Genomic DNA, 14,799 nt, shown 5'->3' with positions numbered 1-14,799 from the left:
CCTAGTCCTATTGGGCTCATAGCAGATGGGACAGAAGAGATGGAGGGGGACATGGTTCCCTTTTTTGTTTGCTTTTTTGATGATTTCCTTCCCAATGGTAAGGAAATTATGTACACCACCTTGATGCTGAGTATACATTCCCTGTCATTCCTACAAGGAGCCCCTGGTCTAAGCAAGGGAGGTGGCTCACTCTGTCACTGCAGGGTATGAATCCCACCATGGCTCAGTCCACAGATGTCTTGGCCCCCATCAGGGGATGAATCTGGAGACCAAGATAGGTTTGGATCATATGGATCCCAAGCACATGCTGCTCTTGTTCTGACCATTAGAAGAATACACCAGAGACTGTTAACCTCATCATACAAGTTTTTGTTAAAATTGCACATAAGCATGAATGCGGTCTTGGAGAGTCTAAAACCATGAATTTATATGAAGCTTGTTTGACCCTACTTCTAATGTATTGCAAGAATAATTTAGGTAGACAATGAATAGATTTTACAGCAGAAGAGGACCAGTACCAGGACCATTATATTCTTCCTGCTGCCCCCCTTTTGTCTCTACCAAGACTGGAAAGTTACAAAGAAGAACATTGGAGGTGTCAATGAAAAGTTGGGAGGTGTAATCTGAAGCCAGATTTTCCCCTCTTGGGGGGCAAGGGAGACAATCTCTACTTTGTGGATGTGGCAATATAAACTCTCTTATTGTCCTGAAGCTGCTGTATTAGGGATCATAGTACTACATCTTTCAGCATGTGGTGGAATTCCACTGAATTCACTAGGACTTAACTCTGAGTAGACATACATAGAATTGTGCTGTATCCATCCCAGCAAAATCAGCCAGACCTGTCAGTGTTTGGCCTAAATCCAATTCTAAATCCCAACTCATTGAATCAATGGGACGTTGTTGCTGATTTACCAAGTTCACATTAGTTCAATATCTTTAGTCTAGTTTGTACTTACATTTGGGTTTGACTGACTGATCTTTAGCTGGATCTTACCCTTTTGCACATATATTTCCAAGATAGATTTTACAGTTCATAAAATGCTTTCGGTTGTCAAATTTATAAACACAAACAGGCATCCGTAAAGAAATATATCATGTTATATTACATTCCATATAATATATAAACATATATGCCTATACTTCATATGTATAGAGATGTATTTTATATAATATAAAATCAACGTATATATCTATACATTGCATATTGTTTATAGTATACACTGTTATTATTTTTAATCGTGTTTGCATTATTTGGAGATATAAGAAGAAATGTATGGCAAAAGGCTTATTTTCCCCCAAACTATCATAGGAAGCTGCCTTACACAAGGCTGCCCATCTAGACACACCTTCTTTACACTGATTCCCTATGCATTTCCAGAACCTCAGTTTTTTTCCACATCACCTGCTCCTTGTTTCTTTTAACTGAAGATGCCAAGGACTAAGCACTCAATGACTGAGTTCCAATTATGGTGAAAAGGAGAGATATAAATACAGTGATTGACTTATGGAATGATCCTGAGATCTTTTGCACTCCGATACTATTCTCTGCCACTAAGGGTGCACCTACACCATAGAAATAATGCAATTTGACACTTTAACTGACATGACTCCATCCTACGGAATTTTGGGATTTGTAGTTTTGTGAGGCACTAGCTCTCTTTGGCAGATGAGGCTAAAGAACTTGTAAAACTATGACTCCTATGATTCCATAGGATGGAGCTATAGTACTCAAAGTGGTGTCATATTGCATTATTTCTATGCTGTCAGTGCACCCTAAGATATGGGCCACACTCAGTGTTTATTGTTGTCATTAATAGGAAAACAAAGGGCATATGTTGGGGATATTGTGTTCTTTTTAGCAGCATCAAGAGGCAGAAATGAAAGTGACAGAGAATATTATGCCTATATGAGATTATTAGCAATCCAGCAGTAGAACTAAAGGTATCTTTTTCATTGACATAGACATCTAAGTCAACAGATTCAACAAGTTCTTTAAAGCATGCAATCAATCAATCAATAAAATGAGATAAGGAAGGAAATCTATTTCTTTGCCAAGTACTTCTTTGCACAACAATTATGAAGTGAGAAGCAAGTCAAGTATGGATGGAGCCAGCCAACCCCAGTTCACTGAATGCTGGGAGTGGGGTTGGGGTCGGGGGGGGGAGGAAAGAAACTAGAGATTGCTCCTTTTTTTAAAGTCAGATAGGGTCAGTTAGAAACAGAGGTAGGGCTAGTTAAAAATAGAGTTGGATAGGACCAGTTAGGAAGAGAGGCACGGAGGAGAGAGTTCAGGGAGACAGCTGAGGTGTTACAATGTAGGAACAAGCTAGATGTTTTATCTGTTACAATTAATCTTTGTTTTTATTACTACATTGAATCAACTGATCAACACAGCCACTTGGCCAGTCTGGCTCCAAAACCAGATCCAATGAGGGTAAAAAGGCAAGGTGAGTCATAGGACAGCAAGGGTTGTAGTTACAGGGCCAATTTGGACAAGGAGATCCATTACACCAACCCATGGAAGCCATGATTATTTCTTTAGAAAGGAAACAAAAGGCGCAGTACAGACTGGCAAGGAAATGCTGGCCCATTGTGCTGCACAGCATTGCCGTGGCAACCAGACTGCGTGGCACAGCTGTGCAGTAAAAAAGGAGCCGCCTGGAGTGGCTCCTTTTTTGCGAAGTCGTAAGAGCTGTATCACAGCCTTTATGACGACACTTCCTTTTCGAGACGTGTGGGCACTAGATGCCCACGCGTCATCAATACGTGCCTCATGTAGGCGGCGCTGCTCAAAAATGGCACTGCCTGCACGTACTAGGGCTTGGGTTTGTGCGGTTGGTGCATGCTCCCGAGCCCTAGAATCGCTGCCACCATGCCACAAAGCACCCATATGTATTGGCCAAAGAGCAATAACTGGTACCCAGGACAGAAAAATATCTGTTGATACACCAAGAGCCTGCACATATGGGTCTGTAGGGATTTTGACTTTTTTTTCTATTTGAATAAATCTGCTTTTATGCTATATAAAGTGCTTCTGATCTGGATCACAGTGAAGAGATCTGTGCATGACTAGGTGCTGCAGATTGTACCATTTAAGTCTTGGTATATCTATAAAAAAAAGTACCAAGAGATGTCCCTGTCAGAATACTATGAACAGAGACCAACTTCACTATCGTTGCCTCTCTCTAAATCCTATATCCAATCACTGCTGGAAAATCATATGGTCAACTGGGTGCAGTAACAGTGTCACACATCACCTACATTCATAAACTGCCAACACAGAAATCACAGAAGAGGGAAAACTGTTCAAGAATTTCTAGTAAACATATAGCAGTGCTTCCTGCTGTTTCCTGCCTGATAGGAACAGACGTTATTTAATATGAATGCAAAACCTGGCTTTGCTAGTGTGGTTGGTGAACAGGGAGACAGGAAATCTAGAGGAAAAGGAATTATGGTTGCCTTGTTTGCTTCTGAGCTGAAAATATTGATTCAACCTAGCCCTTGTTTAAGAAATAGCACAGCAGCTTTCTTTGTACTTCCTGTGCTTTTCCCCATAGGTGTTCAGAGTTTCTTCAAAACATTGTCACAAAAACACAATGTCTGTGTGTATGTATACATTTTAGGCATGCAATAAATTTGGGCAGAATATGGGGGGGGGGCTGAATACAGGTAACTCAAAAGTAAGACAACTTTCTCTAACCTAGCCTTCTCCAGTTATGCTGAATTTAGGGTTGCCAGAAGTTATGCTTATTATGCAAGCAGCCCCTGCTGAAATTCCCACTTCTACACAACCATTAAAGGGGCAGAAGCCCTGCCTTGTATTTCACCTGGCAAGCCTAGGTGTATGACAGCTCTCATCTTATCCAGCTATTGTGGATCTTTGGGCTTAAGAAGGTACGGGTCGTAGTACAATCCATCTGTTGGCACCTGATCAAAAAAGGGCTGACCTAAGACATAAATGATAAGAGGGCCAGAGATTCTCCACTCCTGTGGGCAAATTTTAATCAAAGTATAAATTATATAATGGATATGGAAGTCACACAAGCTCCTCACAAAAAAACTTGTTATAATCAGAGTTTTTGCTACAAAGTGTGGACAGTACACCTAGTTTTAGAGGAGAATTGTGAGAGGAGGTGTGGTTCTCACATTTGGGAGACAGAAATCAAAAGCAATTTGGGGGATGGATCTTTGGCCCCAGTTTGCTTCAGGGTGGTGGTGGTGCTCAGCCAGAAAAAAGATCTTGAAGATTTGCTGTGGTCTAAGGGCCACATGATTCCATTCCCTGGTTTTGGAACAGCGATATAGTTTTAAAATGAAAACATCGACACAGAGAAATAAGCACTACTAAACAGTGTAACTAGGCATGTCAGTGGAGTGGTAAGGGATAGGAATTACTCCTGTCAATGAAACTGCAGGCTTTAAAGGGAGTTGAAACAGTTTTGAGATCTACCATTTGATGGTCCTGCTATTTTTGAGAGAACTTAAGTCTGGTTTTTAAATTGACTGGCAACAATTAAAGAAGTAAATGTGTTATCATCACATTTCAACCTGCCTGCATTTCATGTGTCATATTCCCTCTGAAGTGCATTTTTAGTGCTCTATACATATTTGCCCAGTGGTGGGTACAATTAGTCAATGACTTTCTTTCGCATATTTTAACCTCTCCTGCTTGTAATGTATACGTGTGTGTGTGTGTGTGTGTGTGTGTGTGTGAATTTCATAGCTACAGATTTATCTCATCTTGCTGCTCTGCAATGAAACTTATAAAGTCAGGGGAAAACCATTTGACCAATGCTTCTCCTGAAAAAAAATGTAATATGGGTACTTGAATTTTTAAAAAATGTCAAACTTCACAAGGTTTGGGTAAATGAGGCCGCCAACCTCTGTCAATTTCAGTAAAGAAGAAGCTGAAAGTAGCTTGGACTTGAAGGCAGCCATCTTAGGACTGCATCTAAGGATCAGCAAATCAGGGCTATAGTCTGACCCTGGCTGGAACAGAACCTGGGAATAGCACCTTTTCCACTAATCTCCCAGAATGTCCCAGGAAGAAGACTTTTCCAATTTCTGAGCTTGAGAGATGGATTGTGACATTTAAAGCAAACTAAAGTATGAGGTGTAAATACTGGACATATGGACTGCTTTAGGAAGGATGGGGAGGGTAATTTTCAAATGATAATTAAAGCACTTTTTGAATTTAAAAAAGTATTTTTAATCTATGGAAAGATGTAGTATAATAGCACTTATTTTGGGCTACCAGACTAAACAAGCTTTTAGTTTGATGCAATCAGGTAGTTCCTCTGTTCTTATGGAGCTCTGCACCAAGTGGAAGCAATAACATTATTGGCATTTCTTCAAAGGATTAAACACAGCAATGCTTCCCCCACAGAAAAGATAGCTAGAACTATGGATGATAAAACATTTATCTACATCTAGCACAAGTAGAAGCTAGAGGGATATCTGAATAGGCAGAAGCAGCATTGCACAACAGATTGGGAAGTTACATGTAACAACATGAGCAGGAATCTGAAATATTGTCGAGATATTTTTTTAAACAAGCTTTAAGTACAAAATCATTGTTTCTGAGAGTATCTTCAATGTTGCAAAGAGTCTGGAAGCCAGAAAGCATGGCTGGCATGCAGTTTGTCTTTTCCAACTTGTTGTTTTAGCATGCAAAATGCCAGTTTGCATATCTCCCTTGCAGTGGGATGCAAGGTTCACCTTAAACTGGTACTTATTTTACTTTCTGCATGAGTGATTTATGATTTTTTGCCCCTCTGCATATTTTACAAAAAAGGTGGGAGGCAGCAACAACCCATGATACATCCCTCCCTCTATATTTGTTTACAGTGCAAGGTGAATTTCTCTGATTGGAGGGATAGTACACGTAATTTACAACCTGAGAAAGAAATGCAAGTAATCCCAATTGTTCAATTTTATGTGGCTGCTGAATAAAGCCTACATAAAAGTGAACAACATAGAATCACAGAGTTGGAAGAGACCACAAGGACCATCCAGTCCAACCCCCATTCTACTTTGCTGTAGCCATTTAAAGGTCTCGACACTTCTTATTCAGTGCTTTCCCAGCTGTACTGTTCAAAACCTATTTCTAGACAACAGTATCTGAAAAACTGTTATAACAAGATAAAGAAACTGTAAAATAACACTTATATAGCTCAAGGAAAATTGGTTTTCTCATATCCTATATAGCATCTGGACCATTAAAGGACTTATATTAGCAACAAGACATCTGCATCTAAGCCACAGGCTTTCATCTGGCTAGATCATATGTGTCTTCCAGTTGCATTTCAAACATAATGTGTTGAAGTGGCACAGTCATTTTTTTCTCCTTAGGTTTCTGAGGCTTCTTCTGTCGATTCACACTACATCTTTCTTCTCTTCCGTGCTTTGCACCTTACTATTTCCCATTAATGTAGGGAAAGGGGGACCCGTGGCTACAAAGACAATGCTGGTCTTCTAGGACCATGCACCACACATCTTAAACAAGATGAATATGCAGGTCTTTGGTTGTTCTTTGTGCACTTCCCTCGCCTTATAAAAAAAAAAATCTGTCTACTTTTCTTGCCTACCTTCTGTCAAGGCTACATCCCACATAAAAGTTTCTATTTGGATACCAAGTACTGTATTATTAGATTCTTGGAAAGTAACACAATAATAACAATAATGAGATTTTGTATTGTGGCAGTCCTACTTTGGAGCTGGTGCTTGCTTTTCCTTCTAAAGCTTAAGCTTAGTTATGGGTCTGGATTCTTCAGTGATTACATACAGGAAGGAAGCAGACAAAACACCACATCTATCTAAATGGACAGTGCATGTCAAAAGCATGGTTTACAGCTGGTGATTGATCATCACTCCCAATCTGTACAGAGGCTTCAGATTTCATTTTTAGAAGTATTACACAAGTGTACCTTATGTCTAAGAGCAGGTTTTTAAAAATCCTATCCTCCAAATGAAAGGAAATCTGTAAAAAGACCAAATTTAAAATGGGGTTCTGATGACAAAACAGTTTAGTTTTTAAAAGCTATGAGATCAGCAATGAGCACAGAATTCAACAAGGACATTGCAACTATCCACAGATGTGGGAACAACTGAAATAACAATTAAACTTATATTAAAATTAAGACATTACAGTGTATATTAAAAGAATGTCTTGGAAGCATTAACATAATGGCTTTAATTCAGAAAAAAGGTAACCACCTTACAAATCCCACTGAACTCCTTTGGAATAAAGTACATAGTTAAGAGATGCCTTTCTGTGCCTACTGCATTTCTTTGGAAAAATGCAAGTATGACAAGGCAGACCAGGGTGGGGGAAAATAATTTTTCTGTGGGATATGGGCTCACCTTTCTCCCTCTCTTTTGCTATCTTATTCTCCATTTTCCAGAACAGCCACACCTGGCAACTGATGAAAAAACACTTTTTACCTGGCAGTCTGAAAGAACTGCCTTGAGATATATGCTGAGTTCAGATAGCATGCAGTCCTGTGTTGTCTAAGTAGGGAAGAAATATTACAGCAATGATTCTATTCCCAGAGCTGATGGGACAGTTGAGAATATTTTTTCTTTTCATTTCATTTTTCAAAGCAATCTCTAAGGCCACATACAGTAGCTAAGTAGAAGAAAATCTGGTCACTCAATTTATACCATAAATGGAATGGAAGTTCATCAATCTTTTCTAAATGCTGCAATTATTTGTTTTATAGATGTTATTTTTGCCCAGAAAAAGGGACTATAGTATTTCTGTATTTCATTTTACAGACTATTTAACATATGCTGGAAGTCATGGCTCATCTTAAAAGCATATTAATTATTATGATTTTAATTTGATTTTTCTAAGCAGGAGCTGTCACACACACTTATATGTGAATAGATGTCTTTGGCCCTATACAGACAGGCCAAAATAAAGCTGCTTCAGGTCACTTTGGAGGTATGGTGTTTCAATAGATAAATGTGTCCTAAGAGTCTGGAAGCTGCACCAAAGCTGCACTCCAGTCCTTAGGACTTGAGCGTGGCTTTGGTGCAGCTTCTGGACTCTTAGGACGCATGTATCATTGAAACACCATACCTCCAAAGTGACTCGAAGCAGCTTTATTTTGGCCTGTCTGTATCAGGCCTTTGTGAGTTTTCAGTTTCATACAGGAGACTGTATATACATAGTAGCTCCCCAGCTTCAGACTTTCCCAAATGTATGGTTGGGAGTGGGGGTGGGAACTGATGGGATGGGTGATGCTAGATGTGGGTCCAACAGGCATAGCTCAGAGCTTGGAAAAGTCATTTTTGTGGAGTAGAACTCTTAGAACCCCAAAGCTAACAGAGAATTCCAGTAAGTTCTAACTTCTGGTTTGTTTCCAAGCTCATCCCTCTCTCCCCTTCCATGTGTTTGGTGAATTCTAAACTAAGAGCTTAGAAAAGTTACATTTTTGGACTAGAACTCCCAAAATTCTAAGCCAGTAAGGTCATGCTATAATCCAGGAGCTACAATACTAAAGTAACATTTCTGAACTCTGGGGAACATTTGAAGAGGACTTAAATTTATTTTCTAATCTTTTGTCACAGATATTTCATTTTGAGAGTAGGAGTTCTGCTACATTGTCATCTTCTATGATCTAAAAATCTGAAGCCTTTGTCCATCCAGCCAGGAGATATGACACTTGGAAAGAGAGGAAAACAAATTGTAAATGGCTTTTTATCCACAATCCTTCCCAAGTTACATTAACACTTGGGTTCTGGTGTCAGGGAGTCGAAGTCCAACCAAGCCTCCACAGACCAGAACTGTAGAAGCCAAAAGAATAGGAATCGATTTGGCAATGACAACAAAGGAACCAAATATTAAGTTCCCAAGAACAGCTGCTGCTTTGCATAATGCGTTTAGAAAGCCAAAGCCTGTTGCCCTGAAAGAGAAAGAGAAATAAGATGTTAACATGGATGGAAGAAGTAAATTAGGAAAAATAAGTATAGTGAAGAGAGAAACTATATACTAGTTTATATGCCATTTCTGAGAATGGTTAACACATGAAGAAGTACATGTCCTCTGTACCAATGCAGTATTCCTTCTGAAAAATGCACCCCTTAAAATAATACTGTTTAGCTGGAGGATGAAGATTTTCTTTTCTTTTCCTTTAAAGGCAGTTTGGAACCATGTGGAAATTGTTGAGGTGGGGCCAAATATAGATTTGATACTAGAACCTTACAGAATTATATGCCAAGGATCCAGTATAGCAAAAGAACATAGGCACCTTCACTTATTCTCACATCCCCAACACACCATGTGTGAGGATTTAAACTGGTCCAAAGATGGACAAAACTGATCCAGTGACTTCCCAATCTAACTCCAAGGCTCAGTTGCTGCACTACTAAGGAAGAGTGGAGTGGGTGTTTATAATGGGTTATAAAAAACAAACAAACAAGGAAACATAGGAATAAGAGGTAATTAACACATTAAACGTACAAAATGTATTAAAATACAGCAAAATTCTGGGGAAATGAAAATGCCTTTCCCTGGCACTAAAATCGTACCGTTATTGGCACTTACCAGGCCTCCTTGGAGTACCATCCAGAGCACTGAACACCAGGTTTGACAATTAATTAATAGTTGCTAGCTGTCAGATTGTCATTGCCATTGCCATTAAGAAATGTAATTGGCTGAGTCATTTAAATTAATAATACATTACTTAGGCATTAATTTTCAGGAACTCGATTTTCCAGTAATTACTATGACATTCTGATAATGCAAAATGAGGGTACTGCTGCCAGTAAGGATTTTGCATCCCTAAATGAAAATTTCCTCCAGTCCCCCAATTTCTAGTATTGCAGTGAGACACCAAAAATCATTAATGCCTAAAACTCTTATCTTTGTTGTGTTTGCATTACCTTTGCCTGCCCTTTTTCTTTGGATGCCTAAACTGCATCACAACTGAAGTTTTAAGGTACTGCAATGTTTGAAAATTGTGGACTGAAAGAAAATTTCATGGAGTAGGCAAATTTCATGGGGGGGATGCCTAAATTTTTGCCTCCTCCCCAGGTAGCAACATAGTAGCAGACTTGAATTCCATTTTGGGATAAAGTCAAGATATTAATAAATAAATAAATAAGTAAGTAAGTAAATAAATAATCCAAACTAATAGCCAAACTTAAACTAACTGCAATGAGCAATTTATCTGCATTGTCAACAACTCATCACAGTTATTGGGGCAGATAAATAGCAGGAATTGTAAATCTGAAGTGTTTATTGAGATCTTTTTTGCAAGATGTCCACCTCTTTTCCAGAGAAATAAAAGATAAGGAGGAGACTGTAATCCTTTGAAGAACAGAAACTATTTATATGTCTTTAAGCAAGCCATCTAATTAAAAAGACATCGGTCCAAAACACACTGTAGAAATAATCCAGTCTGAGACTGCTTTAACTGTCTTGGCTCAGTGCTAGGGAATCCCAGGAATTGTAGTTTATTGAGGTACCAGAGCTCTCTGACAGAGAAGTCTAAATGTCTCACAAAACTACAGTTCCCAGAAATCGCTTGCATTGAGCCAGGATAATTAAAGCAGACTCAAACTGGATTATTTCTGCAGTGTGTGTTGGACCTTTGTTGGGATGCTGATGAGACTACATCCAGATAGGCTATGAACACGATCAGTTCAGAAACATTTGTAATAGTGGCATGCAAAAATAGTGCTGAGATGATGGAGTGTCTTGTGGACACTTGGAAAATAGAAGCAAAGACATGCTTTTTGGCTGCAGCATCAATTTTTTGAAAAACATTTCTTTAGTTAGAAAGGACCTCCATTCAATCACATGTTAAACAGCTGGCTATGGACTGTAGAAAATAAAGTAGACTTAAAAGAAAGGCGTCTGAGAAACACAGTGTTAAGATATGTGTTAGAAAGACTGACACTATACCCATAAATCTGTGCTGGAAACAACAGATAAGTTCAAATCCCATTCAGCCACAGAAAACCACTGGGTGAACTTGGGCAAATCACACTCTCTCTCTCTCTCAGAGGGAATGGAAAGGCAAACCCCCTCTGAAGAAATATTGCAAGAAAACCTTGTGATACTTTTGCATTAGGGTCACCATAAACTGGAATGAACTTTAAGGCACACAACAACCCTCCTCTGTTTCCACTGGCAGCTGAAGACATTTTTATTCAGGCAGGCATTTGGTGGGTAGATTTTATTTGAATAATGTGGTGTGCTGTTTTAATGTTTCCTGCTCTTCACTGTTTTAAACAATACTGTTATATGTTTTAATGTTTGTTTTAATGTTTATGTTTTAATGTTAGTAGTATTTAATTTATTTTTTTTACTTATCTAATCAATTTTTTAGCTTTACCTTTTTAATATATTGTAACCCACCTTGAATCCCATTGTGGGAGAAAGGTGGGAGATATATAAATCTTGGAAATAAACAAAAAAACAACAACAGGTAAGAACAGATTAGACACTTCAGTAAAACTCATATGCTTAAAGCACTTGCATACATTTCAAAATAGCCTCTCCCTGCTTAATTATGCTGTATTGAAAAGGCAATACCTTTTAAAAGAAAATATTGGTATTATGTTGTGACTGCTGTTTTACTGCAGATTTAAGTAGTGTGTGAGTATGTGAAATATTTTGTTACTTGTTGGTTGACAGGGTTTCCTTTTCTGTTTATTTACTAGATGTTTTACACAGAACCTTCTTCAATTAAAAATTCCTAACAAAGCTAACAGGAGTGGATCATTCATGATTTCAAACATGAGATGCTTTTTGTATATTCCTGACAGTCTGTGTCAAGCAATTTGGCTTTTACATGCTGCTGTACACTGCACTGATCCATGCACAGCACTCCATGGACTGCTAGTGGGTGGCAGCATAGCAAAGTATATGCAAGATCTGGCCTGGGACCACAGAGGAGTTTTTAAAAGTCTATTCCTACACACCCATGTTGCTTTCTCAGTGAAAATTCTCCCATACAGCACAGATTAAAAAACACCTTTGAAAAGAATGAATACATGCCAAAGCAGTGGCATGATGATGTCCTGAGATTCAATTTCAGAGGACTTTTTAAAAATCAAATAAATAAAATGAATAAAATAACAAATAAAAAAATGCTATAGGGTTTAGGGCTGAATCCTCACCTTCTCAGTAGTGGAATTAGGAATTCCAAATCACAAAATTTAGAGACAAGAGTCTAATAATGGATTTCTGTAATATCTCATCTGGAGCTTAGAACAGTTATTTTTCCAGCTGCAGTCCAAATAATTAACATTTTCAAGTTCTCATCTCATTTAATTTGGCCCTGTGGCATCTTACTGTGTGTCTTCACAACAGCAACTTTCCCCAACTTGTTGCAATTTACTTCCAATTTATCACAATCTCAAGGTGAATATTTCATAAGGTTTACAAGATTTGTTCTGAGGGAATTAGCCATTACTTTCCTCTGAGGCTGAGAGAGCATGACTTGTCCAAGGTGACTCAGGGATATTCACACCACAGAATTAAAGCAGTTTGACACATTTTAAGTACCATGATTGTATGCTACAGAATCCTGGGATTTGCAGTGAGGTGTGGCACCAGAGCTCTCTGACAGACCAAGCTGAATATCTCAATACCTGAAAACTTTATTTCCAGTAGTTTTTAGTTAGTAGTTTAGATTACTTTATTTTGCATTTATAACTTATCCTTATATGTCATTTTATAGTATGGAAATTTACATTAATAAAAAAATAAAAGTTACATTTTTACAACCAAGAAAAGGTAACAGCCATCACCCTCAAAGTCCTGCCTTTTCCTATGATAGACAATTTGTCCACCTAGTCTGTATTGTCTACTCAGTAGTGCCTGCCAATTCACTTCTAATCTGAATTCAAGGTGCTGGTGGTCACATTCAAGGCCACAAATGACTTGGGATTTCAATACATGGGAAAGAGCTTGACTGAGATCTGATAAAGGGGCTCTCCTTCGTCTCTCAGTACTGGGAGCAATACACAGACAGTAGACATAGAAACAGGTGCCCTGTGTGTGGAATGCCTTCTCATTAGACTGGCACCAATGTTGTATTCTTTCCAGCACCAAGTTTCTGTTTATTAAAGCCCTTGGGGACATGTTAAATTGTTTAATACATTTTAGTCTATTTAAATTAGTTTTTATTGTTTTAATCTGCTTATATTGTTTCACTTATATGAATCCCTGAGATCAGTGGGGTAGCAAGGGTGAGGCAATGGGAGCTGGCAATAACGGGGTGCAAAACAGAGAGTTATCCCTTTTCTAGGGAGGTCAGGGAAGGTTGAGAGCATGATGCCCCAGGCCTTCCTTAGGCGTGAAAGGGTGGGAGGGAAGATCAGGAAGACTCAACTGGGCAGCAGGATGTCAGGGCTCCTCATCAACCACACCAAGAGGGAGGATATGCTAGAGTTACAGTTTGCAGGGTCAAGAAGGGTGGCACTGGAGTTTATCACACCAGAGGAATTTCTCTTAATTTCGAATGAAAAGAAAGTGGGGCCAGAACGCATTCACGTAAAGTTGCTAGTTTAGCAAAATTACATGAATGCTCACTACATTCGAACTGGCTCCCCATTGCCCAAAAATAGCATGCCATTGCCCGAATTTGCGTGTGGCAGTCTATCATGCAATAACGTGAAACCCCATGATTGCGCTCAGACTGACGTCCCATTGCCCAAATTTGTGTGTTGTGGGTTATCATGCAGTAACGTGAAAACCCATGATTGCGTTCCGATTGCCATTGGATTATACTTCCAATTTCCCTTGTCTGATAAACTCCACTGCCAGAACAGAAGGTGTCTCAAGTGGTGAGCAGCATTGAGAGACTTTGTGCCTGAAAGAATGCTTTTAGTGGGCACTTACTGGAGATGAGAATTAGCAATGTTTTTCCTTACTTCTCTCTTCCACTTGTGGAGATGTGCTGGAGGACTGTGGGTCACAGAGGATTGGGGATGCTACTGCTATTTATTTCTTACCCGCCTCTCTCTATGGATCGAGGCAGGGAACAACAATAAATTAAACACATGACATAGTTAAAAGAGTATATAAAGCCAATACAAATTCAAAAGAATCAATACAAACTTGAAAAATCATAATTTCAAAATCATCGGGATAGGCCTACCAGAAGAGACAGGTCTTTTAGTGCTGTTTTAAAATAAGACACCATATGAAAGAATGACTTCTCACTGGTTCTGGTCCGGCTCTGCCTAAAGTAACTTCACTCAAAAAAGCCAGTTTCACTGGTCTGTGTGCCTCTGCCAGAGTGGCATGGCCTCCAAGGAAAGCTGGCCCAAGCCATTCTGCTGCCTCAAGTGGAGCAAAAAGCCATACCTTTGCCCCCAAAGTCAGCAGCACTATTTTGACTCAGGATACAGAGGAGCCCACACACTCCAGGCATCAAAGAAGCTAAGTATGCCAATGTCTGAGATACCATGATATAAGGCAGGATAAAAATGTTTTAATGAAGAAATAAAATAAAATACTCTGCCAGTAGCCTTCCATAATAATAGACAGAGGTTTTGTACATTCATACAACTGAATGAAAGATTAGAAATTTTATCATCTGTAGCCCTACATGTTTTGGGTCTTGGTTGAGTTACATGATATGAAATGCTGCTAGTTGTTATCATGATTATGATCTACCCTCCAGTGGGTGGGAAGGGCAATTGTTTTCTTAGGAATCAAATTAATGTTTATTTAGATCACAAGATTGTGTGTTGGAGGTTATACTTTAATAAATACATATTAAACATCTGGCTTTTGTGAATAGCTTATCTGACAAGGTTTCATTAAAGAGATGC

At 38.9% G+C, this 14,799-nt stretch overlaps 1 protein-coding gene across 2 annotated transcripts in view; it reads right to left on the bottom strand.

The window, feature by feature from the left end:
- Positions 1 to 8,531: 8,531 nt before the first annotated feature.
- The window catches only part of SV2C (synaptic vesicle glycoprotein 2C), a 143,819-nt gene continuing 137,551 nt past the window's right edge, over positions 8,532 to 14,799 (bottom strand). For both annotated transcript variants that reach the window (XM_089512830.1, XM_089512839.1), the window contains exon 13: positions 8,532 to 8,912. In XM_089512830.1, the coding sequence (XP_089368956.1) occupies positions 8,729 to 8,912 (184 nt within the window). In that variant the 3' untranslated portion in view covers positions 8,532 to 8,728. The remainder of the gene's footprint in view (positions 8,913 to 14,799) is intronic.

This window comes from Sceloporus occidentalis, unplaced genomic scaffold (assembly GCF_023333645.1).
Source record: "Sceloporus occidentalis isolate IW3139 unplaced genomic scaffold, rSceOcc1.0.p SCAF_1, whole genome shotgun sequence".
Lineage (NCBI taxonomy): Eukaryota > Metazoa > Chordata > Lepidosauria > Squamata > Phrynosomatidae > Sceloporus > Sceloporus occidentalis.
Note: the sequence above shows the minus strand (reverse complement) of the source record. Positions and strands in the feature narration are given on the sequence as shown.